The following is a 21127-nucleotide window of genomic DNA, read 5'->3' as shown; positions in this document are numbered from 1 at the left end:
TTCTCCGAACTGGTATTCTGTTTTAGTCCAATTAATTTTCTAAAACGTAGGCCCATAATTTTGTGTATGCTAGGGGCGGCCTACTATAAACACAGTAATACAGTACTATAAAAACTATTCACACTAATGCATGTATTTTGGAGGGAGTAGGTTCACCTTAAATGAAGGGAATGAAGTAAGATAGCCTAAGAAATGTGTATTATAAATTTCAGATAAAATATTTTGCTTCAAGTCAGAATATGAACTATCCTCCTTTTACTTTCTGCTTCTATGATGGCATACAGAAACGATCACAAGTTAAGAAAAGTGTTGGTAATTTTTATTTGAGGGCACACTTTCAATATTGAATAAACATGATTACTCAAGATCCTATCCATTTGTATTGCTGACATTTTAAATGACACAGTTCTTGTAAAGTACCTTGCTCAGGTGCTTAATGGCTGTCCCCCTCCTGGGATTAAAATATTCTGCAAAAAATCAATTCTGTTTACAAGCCCAGTTTCCAAATCACTGCACCACACTGTCACATATAAAGTAATCTGGAGACAATTTATCAAATGTAGTGCAAAATCTGTTCCTATGTGTTCCATATATACGTAATTCATCATAGTGTATTCAAAGTTTCCCACAAACAATTAAAATTCAGGTTTTATTTCAATTTAATGTTTGAAATATTATTAAATACAAAAAAAAAATCTTAAACAAAATCAAACAAAATTATTACAAACAACACTTACGGTAACAAAATGTATTTTGAAAAAATACAACTTTCCGAAATGAACTGGTATGTAGTGCTATGTATAAGTGTGTTTTGCACAAGTTTTATACTGTATAGCATAGGCAAACATCCAATGATCAAATGTTTCATTCTTGTATAAATGTTACAGGAATGCCTTTTATGTGCTGCAAAATTGTTATTCTAATTGTCATTTTCAGAATTCTAGTCAGCTTTCTCTGGCATGCATAGGAATTATTATCAGAAATGAATATGCTATGACTCAGTGGGCCCATGAAAGTGAGACATGCGTGAGCTGGCCTGCAAATTATAAAGAACAAACAAGATTTCTTCTGATAAGATTTTATTATTTTAACTTCTCAACCTAATGTCTAAGATTAATATACTCCAGTCAAATTACCCTCCCGCTGAGATTGCCGCCGACTTACTGGGTTACTCATTTTGGAAATTACATATTTGCTTATTAAGCCAGACTGCTGTCATTAAATTATCTTTTCCATAATCATAACCATCTCACCCCATCTGGAATTTGGAGTCGGCACCCTGGTGGGCCCACACAAATTGACAGAGTTTTATTTAAGGTACGTGCTGTTTGCGTGCCCACAATTTCCCCAATCTGAGAAACCGATGCCTCCGGGCGTTGGAGGAGGTGCCCTTTATTGAGTCCGCCAAACAAATGCTGTTCTCGTCTAGATGAGAAGGGGAGGGGCTTCCATGTGGATTTCACATTAGGACTTCCTCGCCCACCCCCATACGAACACACACACACACACACACACACACACACACAATACAAATACACACACACATACACAAACACAGGCAAACCCACACAGACACACAATACACACACACACACACACACACAATACACACCACTCACCACACAATACACACTCATCCACACACACACTCACACACTCATACACACACACGCTCAATGTTACACCGAGCCACCTTCCGTCACAGAGGAGTCAGTAGTGCCCCAGTTGAGCCGAGCAGAGTGTACATGTTAGCGTAGCGCGCTGTATAATCCCAGGCTGTCAGGGCGGGGTGGGGTGGGGGGGGGGGGGGGGCAGTTACTCTCTCTCGCTCCGCGGGGGCGTGCGCGGGTCAGGTGCAGGTCTCCTGGAAGGCCCGGATCACGCTCTCGTAGGCCGGCGGGGGGGTCTGCGTGGCGTGGAACCCCCGCAGGCTGCTGTTGCTCCAGAAGGAGTCCGGGCGGGACGGGGTGGACGTCGCCACGGCGGCGTTAGCGTTAGCGGCGGCGTTGCCAGACGGGCCGCCGGCGGTGGGGGGGGTGGTGGGGGAGGCGCGGGGCAGGGTGCTCTGCCCGCCCCCCTCCTCCGCCTCCCGGGCGATCTGGCTGCACTGGAGCAGCGGGTGGAAGGTGGAGGCGCGGAAGCTGTTCTTCCGGCCCGGCGGGTCGGCCAGGTCCAGCGAGGCCTGCCGGTGGAAGCTCAGGGCCGTGCCCGTCAGGCTGTTGTTGCTACGGCGATCGAAGCCGCCGACGCCGCTGCTGCTGCGGCTGAAGGCCGAGGAGCGGCTGTGCAGGAGGCCGTGGGCGGAGGAGCGCGGCTGGCGGGACTGGCGGTGCGGGCGGCGGGTGATGCTGGCCGTCGCCCTCCGCCGCGACATCCACGTCATCACCGCGTAGATCAGGCTGCCGATCAGGAGCCCCACCACCATGGACAGGCAGAACGCCAGGATCAGGCGCCCTGGGGGGGGGGAGGTGGGGGGGCAGCACAGCGTTCAGAGATAAGTCATGAAACCAACAGACATGCTTCAGTTAACAATCAATCATCACGCAGTGATCATAAAATCATCATACCGTGACTGTAAATTCTAAATACATTATTCAATAAAACTATAACGTCATCACACGGTCATCATAAAAACATCGCACAGTCATCATGAAGTCATCACACAGTCATCATACAGTCAACATACACTAATCATCAATCAAGCCATAAAGCCATTGCTCATCATACTGAGATCGTAAAAAATCGACACGCATTACTCAATCATCAATCAAGCCATAAAATCATCACATGGTGATCATAAAGTCAAAGAAAAATAGCCACCCAGTCTTATGATTGCATGATGTCATGACAATTGCCATGATTCAGAGGTCTGTTAGCCAGTGGCTCAGGGTCATAAACTTTGTATATGTGTGCTCATGCACACACCCTTACCTCTTTACAGCAAAATAAAGCCAGTCACCGCTTTAATTTAATTGAGATATAATTATATGACCTTTTATACTTAATGTCCCCCATTAAATTAAGAAACTGTATTTGAAGAAAAAAAAATGAATTCATTGTCACTCAGCAAATTAATAAAATCATCATACAATAGTCGGAACAATAATCACTAATGATTGTACATATATCATACAACAGTCATGAATGCAATAGTCAAAAAATCCTCAATAAAATCATCATAATTGTGACAAATTTATTATACAGGAGCCATGAAATTATCAAGCAATAAAATTTTTATCCAATAATCAAAAACTTTTCTTTGAAAACTTGTCTGATCTCTTTCATTGCTAGACTAGTCCTACTATTAGTGAAGATAACGCATATCAAAGATAAATCAGAGCCTATAATGTTTTAATAATGTGAATGCACAGCAGTGCTGTGTATATGGAAAACAATTCACTGCACTGCATGCATAACTTTGCAATCTAACATACAGGATATCTTAGCACGGGGCAAATATTTTGTCTTTAATTTGGGCAGCCATTACTGGGTTAACAATTCAAGTCATGTTCTGAAATTGACTTTAATTTGATAAAAATTTTGCTTGCATGGTTGTGATTTTTTATTGTTTTATTTTTAAAATGTCATTGTGTTCTGCCAGTTGCCATGAGATGACACAGAATGAAGTATTATGGTCATTCTGGCCTTTATTTAAATGTTTATTAAATAAACCAAGAGCGTAGCCTCGAAGACAGTGGGAACATTGCATCATAGAAACACTGGCCCTGGTTCCTACAAGCCCTCATGCAAGGAAACTATCGAAACAGCATGTACATTTTAAAAGAGGGGAACAATTTTGGGAAGAATTGCAGCAATGCTTGCCAAGTCAAAAAACATAATAATCCTTTTTTTTTCAGTTTAACAAAAATAGAAAACATTTCCTTTCTCTTGCCACCCCTGCTGTTTTTGCACAGATTTCTAAAGTCAGACAAGGGAACAGCCAGAAGTGGTTGATCATCTGGAAATGACATTTGGACGGTCTGTGGGAAAGCACATCTGTCGCGAATAAAATACATTTTTACGGATTAAAGAGCACAGTATACACACACTGTTCTGTGAAACAATCAAGCAAATGTTGAGATTTGCACAAAAAATATTCAGATTTTCTCAGATGTTGGGGTTCTTCTTTACCTATATGCAGAGGGGAAGCACCAGTGTCAACAGAAAAACCACACGCCAAAAAAAAAAAGAAAAAAAAAAACAGCTGGAAAAATCTTACCGGTGTCAAATTCCTTTAAAACGTCCAATATGGCATCCGTGTCATTATCAGCCATTGTTCCCGAAGACAGAAATAAGAAAGAAGACAAAAAGGAGGAATAGCTCACATCTAGACGACGGTGGTCTCTACAACCAGGAGAGAGCCCCGAAGCACACACGGTCCCTCCTCTCTCCTCTCCTCTCCTCTCCTCTCCTCTGCTCTACTGCTGTTTTTTTTTTTTTGTTTGTGGAAACGGAAACTTTGCTGTCACGCTTCCTGCTTTTCGACCCCTAAATTAGCCCAGGCGGGCTTATCTGCGAGAGGCAGGGATCCTGAGAAATGCTATCATTTCCTTGGCACTTGTTTCCTCTGGATTAATTAATAAAGAACAATACCCAGGCCCGCCTTCACACTCACACTCACAGAGTCACCAAGCCTCTCAGATTTCATTTGAGAAAGGCTGGCGTTTGGGGGGGAATGATTTTGGCACCCCCCCCCCCCCCCCACCCCACCCAAACCTGTGCCATTTTACTGGGATTCTTCCAACCAGCGCAATGCTGACCAAGACCAGGTTAAAACCTAGTATATGGCTGGACCTAACGCACGTGATCCGGCCGACCAATGGTGTGACTTCATAACTCGGCCGACCAATGGCGTGACTTCATCGCTCACTCAGTCACTCACTCAGTCAGTCACAGACATCTGCATTTGTAGGGCTGGCCCCGCTGTTGCGGTCCAGGCAAAAAATTCAACGTTAAACAACGGTTCAGAATAAGGTAGTGTCGGCACACGGACTAGGCTCCTTATTCTGTCTGAGGCAGCCTGGTCCGTGGAATGTAGCACGGGGTTATGAGGCTTAAGGACAGCCGCACACTTCTTGGAACTGATATTAAATAACCGTTATTAATCAAATGCGACAAATTATTGGAAGCTGTGCTGAAAATTTTTTTTATACAAAATTAACTCTGAAATGACAATAAGGCTTTGTATTGGGCTTTTTAAATTAAATTTTTTTTTTTTTAAATAAGTAGACCTGCTCTTTCACTGGTCTCCTCCATCCTTAACGTTGGTCTTTTTCCGAAGACACTGCCAGCACACACAACTTTCTCTGTGAGACACCGCCAGTGACAACAGCACTGATAAGAAGCTCAGTAGTAAGAGTCACTTTCCCTGCAGATTGGGTCAACACACACATATACACGCGCACTACCTTAAACACACACACACACACACACACACACACACATTCTTTCCACCGGCAGGGAAGAGCCTTAGCCAGGACTTCCTGTCATTGTCTCTCTTCTCTCTTCCTCTGTTTCTCTGTCTTTCTCACACACATACTGTACACACACTCACTTACTCTCCCTCAACATTTCTCTCTCTCTCTCTCTCTCTCTCTCTCTCTCACTCACACACACACACACACAGAGTTGTGATGTTAAATGCTAATCTCTCCCCCTACTCCAAAGACCCACAGCCCACAGTCTGGCCACAGAGAACCATGTGCTAGGTTTTTCCGTTCTAACCATAGAGAAGTGAGAGTGACTGTTCTCTTAAGAGGCTGGGTCAAGCAGAAATTGACAGGAATTTCATCATGACTTCCAGAGCTCGAGTGAGCTTGACTTTTTTTTGACTTATTGCGACAAGGCTGGAAAGAGAACTGAAGTTCTGTAATACGACGTGAGAAAGACGCCAACTGTTCCTCCCAGTCACACAAAAATAAAACCAAGTGTTTTTTTTTTCATGTTTGTGAGTTAGACTTGGGTCACAAACAAAAAACAAAAAAGCAATGAAAAACTATAAAGGTACTGAACACAGCAAAGTAATCTGCGTAAAAACAACTTTGATACAGCACATTGTACACTGACAGAGTACCGAGTACTTTTATAAAGATTGAATTATACAAACTCTGTTAGATTTTAATTAACTGACTGAATATCTGTGGATTTGGGTTGAAATGCCATATGAGCTCATCTTTTCAGCATGCTTGTTGGGTATTAATCTCTTTCAATAACAAAACAGTAGATGGCGGTCTTGTATAAGGTAATTTTATGAATGCTCGCTAGCTATTGCTGCAGCACATTCGAAAACCCGCTCAAATTATTTATTTTCAAGTAGACTACGTAGCTTATATTTACACAAACTTTAAAAACTTTCTAAATATTCCATATTTTGAGAATAGAAAGACTCAGACAATGTAAACACTAAATATACAAGTAGCAGGCTGATGTTTCTGCGTTGCAAGATGCCTATAACCGAAGTCTCAAAATAAATATAAACAAACAAAGAAACAAGAAAAACAAAACAAACAAAAAAAACAACAGTAAATCCACGTCAGGTAGTGTGTAGGCTAATATGTGTAGTTCTGAAGCGGATTCACTCCCCAATGCTGACTGAAAAGTTGTCTTCCTCTGGATGAGCTGTATTGACAGCCTAGCAACCGTATCACAGATTTGCAGTATCCTACGATTCCTCTGTAGCGGTGACAGCGACCACAGCAGACCTAGGGCCAATCAAAAGATTTGTCTGGTGGTGACAGGGCAACGTAGGTCCGTGGACCGATAAGATAAGACAGGAGTTGGATGCTGGCCCAGTGGCTGGAGTACAAGCTGTTTCCCTAGTGAAAGTCTCTCCTCCGGGTATAAAAATTTTACCTGCGGTCGTGGTTTCTGACCAATCAACTCAGTCCCTCCTCCGTTTAAGGTTCAGTGTATTGTCGCGGTCATCCAGTCTTAAATTTTTTCTGCGTGGCTTTAGGCTATTTCGACTGTAGAAGAAAAGCCGAACAGGGCTATAACTGTTATCGCACTGTTTGTGCTGTGAATATCAGCACTATCCTGTCGACAGTAAGTTAACAACCGTTCGTGAACAAGCCTGTTGTTACTTCATAGGCTACTGTTGGTTATCAAACACAAAAAACGTGCAAAAACAAGACCGGTAGGCTATAATTTACAACATACTACATAGTTACACTACATAAACAAACATACATGGACCGAGTAGTGTGTCGTGCTATATCAACACAATACACGTATATTTTACACTTTTTGGACTCGTAGACTCGTGTTGAATTCGCACTATGCGTGCATATTGTCATTAGCGGCAATGGAAGCGTTCCCAGATGGAGCACTTTGTAGGCTTGCAGATTAATTTAAGCCTGAATTTAAATAAATAAAAAGATAATTTAATTCAGGGCTACATCGGCCACGCCGTTGATAAAAGTCAATTTGTGGAAAGTAGTGTTCTGTCTGATTCCCCGTGACTGTAGAACGTGACATTCTGCAGAGTTGGCGACGCAGAGGGGCAATAAAATGGACCCTTAGCGCGCTATTCATAACATTCCAATGGCTTTCCTTTCAGTAGTACGATCGGATTACACTGACTGGTAGCAATCACCAGTTTGCTCCGACGGAGACGGCCTGACTTCTTTTATTTTTCCGCCTTTTCTGCTAATGGCTGTAGGCTAAGCACTGGGGCCGGTGGAGGGGGGACTTTGCAGACTCCTCCCTGAAGAAGGAAGCTGATGACCCGCGAGTTTGTCGTCGATTTTCAATTCTGCTCGTTACATAGCTACAGTTTAGAGCTCGAAAAAAATTAGTATTATCCATTTTAGGTGGAATAGTCAAGCGTTGCACAAACTAAAACAGATATATTACGATTCAGCAAAGACGAGGGCAATTGGATGCAACGTTGTTTGACTTTGTTTCCATTGGCAACAAAAGTCACTAAACCAGCGGAGCTTCCTGTGAGATAAACAGCGCAGTGAAACAATCAATAGGACATTATTGGTAAGGCTGTTTAGTTTTTTAACGTAAGTAGGCTTCAAAATAAGTCGGCTACAGACAGTCATTCATAAACGTTGCTGCGTGAAGTATCCGTGAGCAACCACGCGCTTGTCATTTCTGTTTATGAATTGAATGAACCAGTTACCGTAGGTTCCACTCCTCTTATTGCATAACGGTAATACACCTGCGCATTCCGTTAACTTTTGGCGAGTGCATTGGATAATTGTTGTAATGTGTAAAGGAGGATGTTATTACGTTGGTTGGTAGGAAATCAGATAATATTTGGAAGTTTCCTTTCCAGCTATAGTTGTTTTTCATTTTCGTATCACATTCTATTTGGGAAACAAACCAGGGAGATCGAAATACAACAAACAATAGTCTTGAATCGTTGCAAAATATTGTGATTTAGCTGAGAAATAACAAACTGGGAAACGTTGTAACTGCTTACATCGTGGCCAACGTCTGTACGACAGGCTACTATATTCCGAATAGCTCGATGTCCTCCAAGAGTGAAATCGTAATACGATACTTCAGTGGCAGTCCTGTTTGTTTACCTCAGTTATACATAATGTGATGTTTGTCGATGTTCGGATTACTGTGCTGTCACCTTTCAAAGAATCAAGTCACCAGGTTTGCGTGATCTGTACAATTGAAGGAGATTTATTGACTATGTTGTAGCCTACCACTACTGCATAATACCGCATAATAGTACGGAGGTGTGGTGTCATTTTCACTGGTTGTTAACAACCCGCATTGTGCAAACATTTAATCTGCTTTAAGTAAAAGTGTGTGTGTGGGTTATATGATCCTTCTGTTTCTCATCTGACATGACATATGGGTACACAGTTGTAGGCGTAGTGTTATGCCAAGTGTACTTCTGACTTTGAGGTTGCAGGTTCAAATCCCCAGGGGTGCACTGCTGATGTACTTTTGAGTACAGATACTTAACCTGGATTACTTCAATAAATATCCAGGTGTATAATGTCTCTTTATAAAAGTGTCTGCTAAATGCATGCAAAAATACATTTGTTATAATATGACAGGGGCATAAATAATTTACAGAAATCACTGAGCATTTCCATAATGTGTCCTTAAAGGAAAAGGATGGTCACGTCCTGTAGGATATACCTATTATACACACATATCATCTATGTGAAGCATAATTTAAAAAAAAACCTGAAAATTGTCCCTTTGAAAATCGCAGATTTTTATGAGTGGGTTAAAATTAACTCTCATTTTGCCATCTTAATCCTAAAACAATTAATGTGTGTGTGTTTGAGTCCACTCTTTTAATGTTTCACTGGCAAACAAATCGCTCTAAAAGTAGTTATGGTTAAGGAAGTGTTCCAATGTGGCTGTCCTTGCTTCCCGCTCACGTACTGATTGGACACTGTGAGCTTTCATCAGCCTGAGAGAGCGGACGCTTCACAGATTGTCGCTACGCTAGCTAACCGGGCTCTCTCTCTCTTCCCCTCTCCTTACAGCATTCAGCTCTCACTTCTGCTGAGGTCAGCAAGAGTGTCGGGCGAGAGAGGAGGCCTGCCATTGGCCGAGGGGGCCACCTGGAGTTCCGCTGAGAGCCGCCCTCCGATTGGATGCCAAGTTCCATCTGCAAGGGAGCCTGACAGAGGGAGGGAGAGAGAGAGAGAGAGCGAGGCTGAGAGAGACAGAGAGAGAGAGAGAGAGAGAGAGAGGAGAGGCAGGGGATGCCTTCTTCGGGGAAGTAGTGCGGTGTTTCTGCAGCGCGAGCGGACTCTGCCATGGTATGAGCACAGGCCTGGCACCAGGGTGCACGGGATTTTCGGAGAATCACCATGGCCTCGGCCCGGTCCTACGGCCGGTCCCCGCGGGACATCATGAATGTGATGCAGAGACTGCAAGGTAGGTGTTCGCTCATTCGCTACCCCCCCCCCCCCCCCCCAATGCTGTGTCTCATTTTAAGGATTGTTTTTTTTTTAAATGAAGCTCAACCTGTCCCACGGGGGTTTATTTTAATAAAGCAGAAATATTGCGCATTGATTCGCGGGGAACGACGGCCCGACGTGTCCGCTGACTTGGCGCTGGAAGGAGTCTCCGCTCTTGTTTTGTACTTTTATTCTGGAGAGTTGGAAGGCGCTGTTGGTGGCGGTGTGGCGCTGCGGCGGGTTCGGGTCTCCCCGTCTCTCCCTCTCTCTCTCTCTCTTCCTGCACGCTGTTACCACGGTGTGTCCCCACCGCGTAGCCGAAAAGAGACTGTCATCAATACTGAGAGAGAGAGAGAGAGAGAGAGAGAGAGAGAGAGAGGAGGGGGGGGGGGAGAGGGAGAGAGACAGCGAGAAGAGGGGGGGAGAGAGATAGAGAGAGGGGGAGAGGGAGAGAGACAGAGAGAGGGGGAGAGGGAGAGAGAGAGGGGGGGAGAGACAGAGAGAGAGAGAGAGAGAAAGACAGAGAGAGAGAGGGAGGCCTGAAGGTCGAGCTGGGCCCGGTTTGTGTTACAGTTGGAGATGAAAGATGCACACTGGCCTGGGTGCCCTTGGCTGGCTCTGTTGCTTCTGATAATATTTCCCCTCCTGTGTGATATGCAGTCCTGCACTACCTTTGTGTGTGTGTGTGTGTGTGTGTGTGTGTGTGTGTGAGTGTGTGTGTGTGTGTGTGTGAGTGTGTATGTGTGTGTGTGGTACGTGCAACTGTGACTACTTGGGCAGTGAGGGAAACTTGTTTGTTCCAGACAGACCCCCCTGTAGAGCACTGCATCAAACACAGACACACACTCACACACACAGACACACACACACACACATGTTCACTTGGGCTTTGGAGAACCCCATGTACAGGATAACAGTCAGTGGGCACTTCAGTCTTTTTCCATGCCTTTTTGCCGTGCCCAAATGCATCTTTAAATCTGTAGTTTTTTGTGTACCGAATACTTAATCACAGGGAAGTGCCTCATGGCACAGACTGCTGATGTGTGTCTGTGTACCAGCGGTCATGGAGAGGGGAGAAAAAAAAAAAGCATCGTCTTGTTAAACGGTGGCTTTTGCCAGAGGTCTAAATATGAAATGAGCCATTTTGTGTTCTTTGTGCCGACTGTCTGACGTGTTGCTGCTTTGGTTTGGTCTTGTGGGGCTTCACTGAAATGGTGCTCCAGGGCTGTGCGTTGATGCCGGTCACGTCGGCAGTTGAGATTTTCGTTTGACAGCCGGCCAGAACGACTGTGGAGTTCGTGGAGTTCCTTGCGTGAACTCAGCTCGCACATAGTTAGCTTGACTGGTAACTCACCACAGGTGTGTGCAGGTGGTGGATTTGCAGGGTTGCTGCAGAGAATGGCTGGAGTGAAGGTGCAGTAAATCTAATCCCCCCGAGAAGCTGACCCAGTGAACGAGCTCCCCTGTCACATGTCATCAGCCCCCCCTAAACCCCCCCCCCCTCGCCCCCCATCTGATAAACAGGAGCAGGGCACAGCAAGCCCAGTGTGCATTCAACTTTGACAGTGTACGTTTCATTCTAACACCCTGATCACCCTTATCAGTTGATTTAACACTGATAATTTTGGTCTGCTTTTCCGTCTTTTGACCGTTTGCCTGCAGTGCCCACTCACAAACACAGCTGGGCACGTTAGATAGGTCAGCTTGTGTGTGTCCGTGGAGAACGATTTTGTAATTATTTTCATTTTTATTAAAATTGCTTGTTGTAAGTGTGTGGCTAATGCAACTCCAATGTAACTCTGCCCCTAACCCAAACCATCAGAGGGTAATGCCCTACATTCCTCCTTCTCTACTTGGAGGAGAGAACTCATACAATCGGGCCTGGGGGGGGGGGGGTGGTTCTGTTCACTGAAAACACAATCATCCAAGTGCCTGCCCAGACACTGCAGCAAGGCACTTAGTTGTATGAGGGCGGATGGATCTTTTTTTTTCTTTCTTTTTTTTTGGCGAGGGAGGTGGGAGGAGTCGGCCGCTGTTGCAGCTGAATTGGTGACGGGCCAGTTGGGGGGGGAGGGGGGGTGGCATGGTTGTACTATAAGGCGAAAGGCGGTGGGCCCTGTGACCAAACAGGAAGTCGCGTCTTTCCTCAGAAGAGGCGGGGAGCCTCGTGGTTTTTGCACAGGGCCGCCTGTGTGAACATCTTTACGATCAGACCGCTTCTCTTTCCTCCTCAGCCTCCTGCTCTTTATCAGCGGGACGGCTTCAGCCAAAAACACTGTCCACGGAGGAGCTGTGCTCTCAGACTGGGTGAAGGGGGTGGGGTGTGAATCCAGCAAGCAACAAGGAGACGTGTTGTTGTTGCCGTAGCCTGGATATCTCCCCGTATAAGAAGTAGAAAACCTCCTTAACTGTAGCTTGTTTTGCAGCATGCCTGAGACAACGGTTGAAGAGCAAATGCTTGTCTTTTTTGTGTAACGTTTGGGGAACGCTCTGCCTCGAACACTCGAACATGACCACGTGTGCAACTAACTGCAGCGTAAAGAACTCCCTGACCGCTCCCCTGTGTGGGTTTGTGGATATTTTGTCCAGGGGATCCATCTGAAATCAAAATGGCTTCTTCGGTCGTCTCGGTAACCGCTGAAGGCCAAGCCGGGGGCGGGGGGGGGCCTACTTCATGGGGAGGGGGGTTGTGCATCTCACCTTTAAACCCCCCCCCCCCCCCCCCATCTCTATTGAGTATTGACATTCGGTTCCTAAGAGGGCTTTGGGCTTTTTGTTTTCTCTCTCATTGTTTGAGCTTCAGCTCTGTTTGCGGAGAGCGGGTCAGTGGGTCAGACAGTCACTCAGTCAGTCAGTCAGGCAGGGGCATGCATTGGGGCTGAGGTGCGAGGCTATTCATTAACACTCATTTTTTACGGGCCTCCTCTTTCACAGTGCAAGCTTGTTTGCCTTCTTCACTCCAGCCACCGTTGAGCTCATCTTTAAAGACCAATCACCGCGCGATAGCCAAACAGTGTGGTTAAAGAATAAGCAATACTAACCACGTAAACAGAGTTAAAGTTCTGCTGTAATTTATTGGAAAGGTACATCGCAAAAGCAGTTGGGCAGAGACAGGCGATGGGGGGGACCTTATATCTCATTAATGCATCATTGTGTAAAAGGAATAGTGTTCTTTGTAGTGAGCAGTTTGTGGAAGGTTCTGGAATTAAATTTAATTTTTGCGCTCTTGAAAAGTATTAGCCTAAGCGTTCATATCGGTAGAGATGTTTGTCATTGCAAACCATCTCCTTCCTCTCGTACCAGCGATCTTACTTTAGTAAGACTTGGCTATATCAAATGAGGGATTGTCTTCAGAGAGAGGCTCACGATAATTTGCTGTTACCATCTCACCATAAATTAGAGCACCATTTTTGTTGGCAATTACAGGCAGTCTTGCAGTGATGTAGTTTCTATGATAAATGGATATTCCTTCATTAATATTTAATCGCTTCCGTAGTTTCCTGAACACGCTCTCTCTCAGGCTGTTGGTTGGCTTTTGTGTGGTCCCGGTTGCTACGGCGACAGCTCAGAGGCAGTTGCATGTGGTAGTGGCACCTATGACAGACTTCCTGTTCTGAAGCAGCGGCTGGCATGCCAGTCTTTTAGCAAGGGTTTTTACATTTTTTTCTTTTATCTGTGCCTTTTTCCGTTTGACATTAAGACTTTGTGATCATTGAATGTCAGCAGAGATGGCAGAGTGAAACTTGGTGGGTGGGTCTCTGTATTCAGAAATTTGACTTGGATTTCGATTCACGTCACAAATGAGACACTGGCACAAGAGAAAACCGCAAACACTCGAAGAGGTGCAGAAACGAGGCTGGGCTACTGCCTGCAATCTCCCGGCTGAAAACAGGCGTTTAGAAACCTCAACAGATTTTTAGGAAGAGATAAACCAAAGGCCTCTGTCTGGAACCTCCTGATGTGACTGCGGGCCCAAACCGCAAAGTGCTTATCCCATCTGTCGCCTGATTGGTCAGGATAACCCGGCTTCTCCCAGTGTTCCGTTGGCTTTTTAGGACTCCACTCGAGTGGTTTGATCTGATGTAAAAATGTGCCAGCTCAGCCAGTTCTTTATTGATGTGCTTGTATTTTATTTAGGCCTCTTTTCTGATTGATAACTGAGACATCCCTTATGTGGCAGTGAACTGGTGATGCGTGCGTTTTGCTGTGGCTGTTCGTAATATTAATGCATATTTAATTGATGTGGATTAATTACGACGTCCTTTGAAAAAAATAAACTTCCTTGTGAATATATTGCATATGCAAAGACAGGGTGAATTTCCTATATTTTTATCTCTCGTGTTTGCCTCAAAAATGATACCCTTGCCGCCTGAACTATATAGACTGAGAGATTGCATAATATTGAGATGCACTGTAGGTCAATGAATTTCAGAAGCTCAAGACAATATGCATCTGCTTGAACTTCAGTCTTATTTCAGTTTCATTATTAGGCTTTTGATTGTGCTGTACAGCTTTGTGCAGCATACTGTGTTACTACCAGTATAACCACGTTGGCATGAAGTGGAACTCTGCCTTTTGGCTGATGTGGGGGAAATTTTGCAGATAGCTTGGTGATAAGGGCTACCTTTCTTGTGCAGAAATTTGGAGATGGTGCTTTGTGACAGCAAAGTGGAAAGACGAATGTTCTCCTGCGTTGGCGTGTCTCCCTGTTTTTTAGACGATGACAGCCAGAGGGGAAGACAGCTGGCTGGAGACCGCAAGGTTGCTCATAGTTGTGGACGTTGCCTTGACAACATTTAAGGAAGACACAGCCGCTATTGTTTATTTTCTTATCGAGGGCATCGTGTTTGCGTTGTCTCCGTGCTGAAGCCTTACCCCCTTTGCTTCCTGGAGGAGCAGCAAGAAGATAATGACGCTGAAGACATCTAGAAAATATCCTGGTCACGTGGTCACGACTTGACTTAAGTAATCAGTTTATAAAAAATAAAAACAAATGCGGAATGGATTTAATTATCTCAACAAAACGGCCAGAGTCTCAACACGAGGGCAATGCTCTTTCTGCAGTTGCTGTCTTAGATTAGTGCGCGTGGTTTCGAGTTCCCCCGAGCGGCTGCGCCGAACGTGGGCAGAAGTGACAGAGGACAGAAGGACGATGCTCAGTTTTTTGCAGTTAATTTGGGTGCTTTTAGAGGTAAACAGTGTTGAGGCGCTAGCGGCAATTAGAGCCGCCATATGGCCGCGATAACAAGGCTGCATCGGCGGTCGCCTGTCCTGAACTCGTCCGTATGTTTTCGGAATTCGTCTCCCGCATTTTTTGAGTGGCCGTCAATTATTATTCCCCCCACCCTCTTCCCCCGCAAGGAGGAAACAGACTGTTGGGCCCGTGTGAAATCTCTTGCGGGGGCTCAGGGTAAGGTCCTTCCCCCCCCCCCCCCCCCCACGCACCTGCTTCTACCTTGCCTGGTCTCCAGGGAGACCTGTGCGGCGTTGCCCTTTCCGTTCTGTTGTCAGGCGGGTTGCTAAGCTGCGAGAAGGAAGGAAAGTTTTTACCGATCCAGCTAATCCCAGAATTCCTTTGTTCGAGACTTCAGAGTTTAGGTCTGCTGCCTGGTCTGCAACAACCTGAAACCAAAGGCTTATGTTTTCAATATATAAATAATTCCTTTAAAAAACAAATAATAATAATAATAATAATAACAAAAACAAAGACAATATTTTGTTCTACTGTATGTATTTTGGGCTACATTTCTATGAAGGATTTATTATAAAATGAATACTATCACTGTTACTACTACTACTATTACTACTACTACTACTACTACTACTAATAATAATAATAATAATTAGATGAAGAAGAGGACAAAGCTACACTTTGAACTAGGTGATGTTTTATTACTTGTTTAATTAGAATGACATTTTGTTTTCAAATGCAAAACATTTTTCAGATATACTTTTAAAACCGTTACTGATTAATATTACTGGTGAATTATTAGTTTTTTTTTAAATGTATGAAGTGTTGTAAAACAGCTTTTATCTGGAAGGCCCAGGTGGTTGAGTAATGGGCTGAGTGTTTGCTCTGAGTATTAATGAAATTCCACAGGACTGACGACTCATTAAAATGCAACGTTTGGACGGAATCCCGGTAAAGACAGAACCTCTCTCTACCCCCCCCCCCCCCCCCCCCCCGCCAACAATAAAGCTGTCCATACATAGGAAAGGGAGAAAATTGAAGTGCATCGATTAAATGTTTTTTTTTTTTTTTCTTTGTAAATCAATAAAACAGGGAGCTCAGAGATTTGAAAGTGGTTCTCTGTGGGGGGAAAAAAAAGCTTTTTTCCTTTGAAGGTCTGTAAAAATGCCAACATTAGGGGCCATATTGCAGGGGGGGAGGTACTCTCTGCTGAGGGCAAGATGGCAAACGGATATCTCTGATCTGTTTACAAAAAAATGAGTCATCTTTCAAAGAATTACTTTAGCATGGGGGTTTCCATATTTAAAATGTATCCTCAGAACTGGACAGCGATGCGCACCTGAAAGCATAATCGCGAATAAAGCTGGGTACTGTCAGACCGGGCATGGTGGTGGGGGGGGGATCTCTTCTGCTGAGGAAAACGAAGGGAGGAGAACAAGATTTTAATCTTTAATTTTTTCAACGTGGCCTTGGTCCCTGACCTCATCATGGAACAAAGCGCTTGTTTTTACGTTTATTTATTTATTTATTTATTTATTTATTTATTGTGAATTTGATTCTGTGCCGCCTTGCTTGAAAGAAGGGATTGTTTGGAACTTGTTTGCACTCACTCACTCACTCACTCACTCACTCACTCACTCACTCACTCACTCTCCGGATTGGGCAAGTTCGGACATGCCCCCTGGGGCTGATTAGCTTAGTTTATATGCAACAGAACAGATAAGATGTGGGCTTTGTCCAATAGCAACAGAGCGCCGGTAGCCATACAAACCAACCAAACAAAGGATCAGCTGGATTGCAGGTCAAGCTTTTGGCTTTTGAGTCTGTGACCCCCCCCCCCCCCCCTTTCATCCCCCCAAACCTCCCTGTGCTATTTTGTGCCATTTTTTCCTTTTTTTCTTTTGCATTTTGCTACAGTTCATGCTGTGGTTGGCTTTGGCTGCAGGTGGTTTGGTCCTCCCTCTACAACCACAGCTTTGTACAGGATGAAGCCTTATGCAATAGAGAGAGAGAGAGAGAGAGAGGGGGAAAGAGAATAACCGAGGGAGAGTAAGCGAGTGTGTGTACAGTATATGTGTGAGAAAGACAGAGAAACAGAGCTAGAGAGAATGTGAGAGTGTGTGTGTGAGAGAGAGAGAGAAAGAGACGTGGTTTTGTTGCCACGGCTTGCCTGGGTCAGACGTCTACATTTACGTTTAACGTTTAGAAAGGCGTTCAGAGGACGCTCTTACCCAGTGCGACTTGCCAAAGCACAGACAGGCCGTAAGTGTCACAGCCGATAGCAGTAATCAGTGCCTACAGCATTAACCCGAGTCCCATCATAGGCGCAGGGGGGGAGACTGAACACTGAGGATGCAGTACTTTAACTGCTGAATGGGTTTGAAGGTGTAGCCTTGATTGGAGTGTACAGTAAGTAGCAGGGCAGTCAACCCAGAAGAAACGCTTCAGCGTTTGTTGAACTGAGAGGCAGTGGAGACTGGGTGTGTTTTTTTTTCGGTCTGCGGAGGAAATATCCAATCCACAGCTGGGTTCCTCCTCCTGTACCCACCCCTCCCCCACCCCCCTTCTCTCTCTCTCGCTATGGGCAGTGGAGGTGGCTGAATCGCAGAGCGGTGGCGGAGAAGCACAGGAATGCGGGTCATAAGGGGCCTCCTGTTTTAGCGTGTGGAGAAGGGGGGGGGGGTCGTGAGGTATAGGACGCATCTGGCAGTGATCGGTCTCGCTCGTTATTTTGAAAATGGCGCCGGGAGGCGAGAGGGGATCCTGGAAACGGGGGGGGGGGGGGGGGGGGGGGGGGGGAGGTCCTGCCGCTGTCGTTCCGGAAGGCCGCCGTCATTCCGGAAGGTTCCGTCGAGTTGCGTCTCCTGGTGTCTGCGTGAAGCCCGAGCGCTGCTTCCAATCCGGCCGCGCTCGCACGGACACGAGGCGGAGGACGACACTTCACGCGCCGTTTGGCCGGCGGACTCGTGTGTGTGCCCAGTCGACCAGCAGGGGTCGCCGGTGCACGACGAGACGCCGTCAAATCACCCCAACCGAAACCCTGGCTATTTTGGGGGCTTGGTGACAGTTCCCTTTGTCCTAACCTTGGCGTGTTTATCGCAGGGGTCTGTGCAGGGATTTAATTGTAGGCCCTGTAGGCCTTTGCCCATGCCATTGATAAATCAAGATCACCAGTTCAGACCCGATTGTAAAGCCAATAAAAAAAAGTCAATTGGTGCTGTAGCTGTTTTAATTAGTATTCCTGTTCAATAAACTCTGTGGAGCAGCCTTACGCATTGAATCTGAACCAAGCGATCGTGTAAATGTGATGTCTGGTGCACTGTCACAGACTCTAGACCTTGCATGTTAGCAGTGAGTGTTTTTACTTTACACCTGTGCTTTTGGTTAAAATCATTTTACATCTACAAGGATACTGTTTCTCTGCAGTAGCTTCTCCAACAGAAGACTGGACATAACTCTTGTCGGAGATTCACAAATATGTGAATAGAATGTTCTTCACTGAACATTCTAAAGCTGATGTAACACTCACTGCTGGTAACTGAAAGCAATGGAGTTCTAGAACACTTTTAGAATTTAGAAAAATTCTGAAGCAAAAATCTACTCTTCGAAGGGTATTGCACAAACCTGTAGATGTGTTCGCTGACAGTTTCAGTTTAACTACTGATGGGTGTGTACTTCCTGTGAAAAGAAAAGAGGTTTGTTAGAGCGACTCCTTCCCGCTGTCTTTTGAAACTCTACTCGTCATTCTCACACCCATACATGCCTGTAATGTAATGTAATACAGACAGTTCCTGTGAACACCAGCACCCCTGTGGGTGAATGCAACTTCTGTTTTATCCCATGGATTTCTCACGGGTCCAGTCACAACATTGCACATCTTGGAACTTTGCGATAAATAATGACATCTTATGCTAAACAATAAACTCCAGTATTTTGTATGACCCACTGAAAATCTCCTTGCATCTGCAAAAATTGAGGTACTCTTTGAGAAGAGAAATTGATTCATTCAGAAATGGGTAACCAGCCTAAGCCTACTTTTCATTATTTTTCATTGTTTCACATTTGTGAATCTGTATGGATTTATTTTTTAATATGAATCGTGAGCTTCTATGCATGCTTACGCTTGCAAACCGTGCACAGTATTGCACAATGGTAATTTTGTAATATAGAATTTAGTAATTTTACGCAGCATATTCGTTGATTATCGCGTTCCAAAAGGCAATAATTTGTCCATTCTTTTCACATCTGCCGGTAGTGAAGTGGCTCATCGCGTACAGTGTTCATCGTGTGGTTAATCATCACGCCCTTTTATGGTCTGGCCTCGTGTGCTTGGTGTGGAGCTCAGGATTCTTTCTTTTCTTTTCTTTCTTTTTTTTTTTTTTTTTTTTTTTTGCATTTTAATGGTTGCGGCTGATTTCGAGCTTCAGAAATAAACCGGCAGAAACCGCAAGGAGTGCTGCCTGCAGCAGATGGAAGAGATTGCGCTGCCGTGTTTATGTCGCGTTGCTGCGGCAACGGTCACATGATCACCGGCATTGGCGCTCGGTGCCCATGCGGGTTTTGCTACAGTCGGCTCGCGCGTCTTTTACGAGATGAGTTTACCACAGTGGAGCGTGTGTGTCTGAGTTTACCACAATGAAGCATGCGCTTGAATGCTTGTGTGTGTGTGTGTGTGTGTCAGAGTTTACCACAGTGGAGTGTGTGTGAGTGTGTGTGTCTGAGTTTAGCACAGTGGAGCATGCACTTGTGGGTGTGTGTGCGTGCGTGTGTTTGTGTGTATGTGTGTGTGCCTGAGTTTACCACAGTGGAGCATGCGCTTGTGTGTGTGTGCCTGAGTTTACCACAGTGGAGCATGCGCTTGTGTGTGTGTGTGTGTGTGTGTGTGCATTACTGTGCCACATGCAGTGATACAGAGCTGTGTTACTGTCTAGGGTGTGTTACTCATTGATCCAGCGTAGTTATCCTCGGTTCTGGCTGGCTGCTGGCTGGACGGCGCAGTACTCACAGCGAGAGAGGAGTCAGGGGGTCCCGAAAGTGCTCGCTGTTTTCCTTTTACATCACGAGCCTCTGCAGCGCACGTCACTGCCCCCGTGCAGAGAGAGAGAGAGAGAGAGAGACAAATGCCCAGAGACAAATGGACACGAAGTGGCTTCCTCTCACACATCCCCAGAGAAAAATAATTCCGTGGACGCCTCTGTTGTAAAATGAAAACAGTCGGAATAAACATTTTTTTTCCTGCATTTTCAGCAAGTACTGAGGACAACCTGATGACTCAGACAAGCGGGTGGTTTTTTAGTATGTGTTAGCAGGTGAGCTTGGTCTCATGATGTGAATCAGAGAATAGACACCATAAAAGTTTCCTTGTTAATTCAACTCTAACAGAGTTTCTACAAGTCCGTATATACTCTGGCCATGGTGGACTCATAAACTCTTTAAGAATTGATTTTACACTGATCGTTTTACTGTGCAGTTTTAACTTCTCAGCAGTACATAAATCGAAGAATCTGCCGATTTGTGCTTCCCCGTAGAATATCCCAAGAATGTAAGAGACTGAAGGAGAAATCGTGGATTTTTGATTACTTCATTAGCTGTACCGTCATCACACTATCTCTGCATGAAACCACTTTTTAAATTAGTTGAATGTTGTCATGTGACTAGTATCACATACTGAGCTGTTCACACTATCTGCAGCTTTTTGAAAGTCTTTCCCACACACTGAACTGTCTGTTCAGGTCTATATGAAATTGGATTTTTTATTTTCTGAACAGCAGTCTGAAATGCTTGCGGTGTTTTATGAAAGGATTTAATCTCTGATATGGACTTCATTTACCTAACAGCTCCTCGCAGAAATGCAAGCATATCAGAGCGTGCTATTAACCAATTTGTTTATCAACAGTTTGTGTGTTCAAGTAAAGGAATTATTGAATATGCTTTGCGGTTCTGGTAGCTATCTAGATACACACTCAGATCTGCGTATGCACACACACGCACACACACACAAATGATTAATGCATTTTATTCAGAGGCAGATGCTGTGGTTATCAGATAC

At 44.9% G+C, this 21127-nt stretch overlaps 2 protein-coding genes across 2 annotated transcripts in view; one reads left to right on the top strand and one right to left on the bottom strand.

Moving 5' to 3' along the window:
* Window positions 1-302: 302 nt before the first annotated feature.
* myct1a (myc target 1a) lies at window positions 303-4404 on the bottom strand. The gene is made up of 2 exons (XM_035420856.1): window positions 4220-4404; window positions 303-2454 (listed from the first exon to the last, which is right to left on the bottom strand). Exons 1-2 carry the CDS (start codon window positions 4272-4274, stop codon window positions 1850-1852), a joined length of 660 nt encoding a protein of 219 aa, XP_035276747.1. The 5' UTR covers window positions 4275-4404; the 3' UTR covers window positions 303-1849.
* Window positions 4405-7751: 3347 nt separating this feature from the next.
* LOC118229330 (nesprin-1-like) overlaps window positions 7752-21127 on the top strand; it is a 186322-nt gene continuing 172946 nt past the window's right edge. Inside the window, exons 1-2 of the mRNA XM_035421203.1 lie at window positions 7752-7986; window positions 9468-9864. Coding sequence (XP_035277094.1) covers window positions 9798-9864 — 67 coding nt within the window. The 5' untranslated portion in view covers window positions 7752-7986; window positions 9468-9797. The remainder of the gene's footprint in view (window positions 7987-9467; window positions 9865-21127) is intronic.

The sequence above is a fragment of the Anguilla anguilla genome, chromosome 6, assembly GCF_013347855.1.
Source record: "Anguilla anguilla isolate fAngAng1 chromosome 6, fAngAng1.pri, whole genome shotgun sequence".
In the NCBI taxonomy this organism is placed as follows: Eukaryota; Metazoa; Chordata; class Actinopteri; order Anguilliformes; family Anguillidae; genus Anguilla; species Anguilla anguilla.
Note: the sequence above shows the minus strand (reverse complement) of the source record. Positions and strands in the feature narration are given on the sequence as shown.

Coding starts and splice junctions, on each gene's coding strand:
- myct1a (XM_035420856.1), bottom strand. CDS start 4,274: ATGGCTGATAATGACACGGATGCCATATTGGACGTTTTAAAGGAATTT. Junction 2,455..4,219: donor TTTAAAGGAATTTGACACCG/GTAAGATTTTTC, acceptor CCCCCCCCCCAG/GGCGCCTGATCCTGGCGTTC.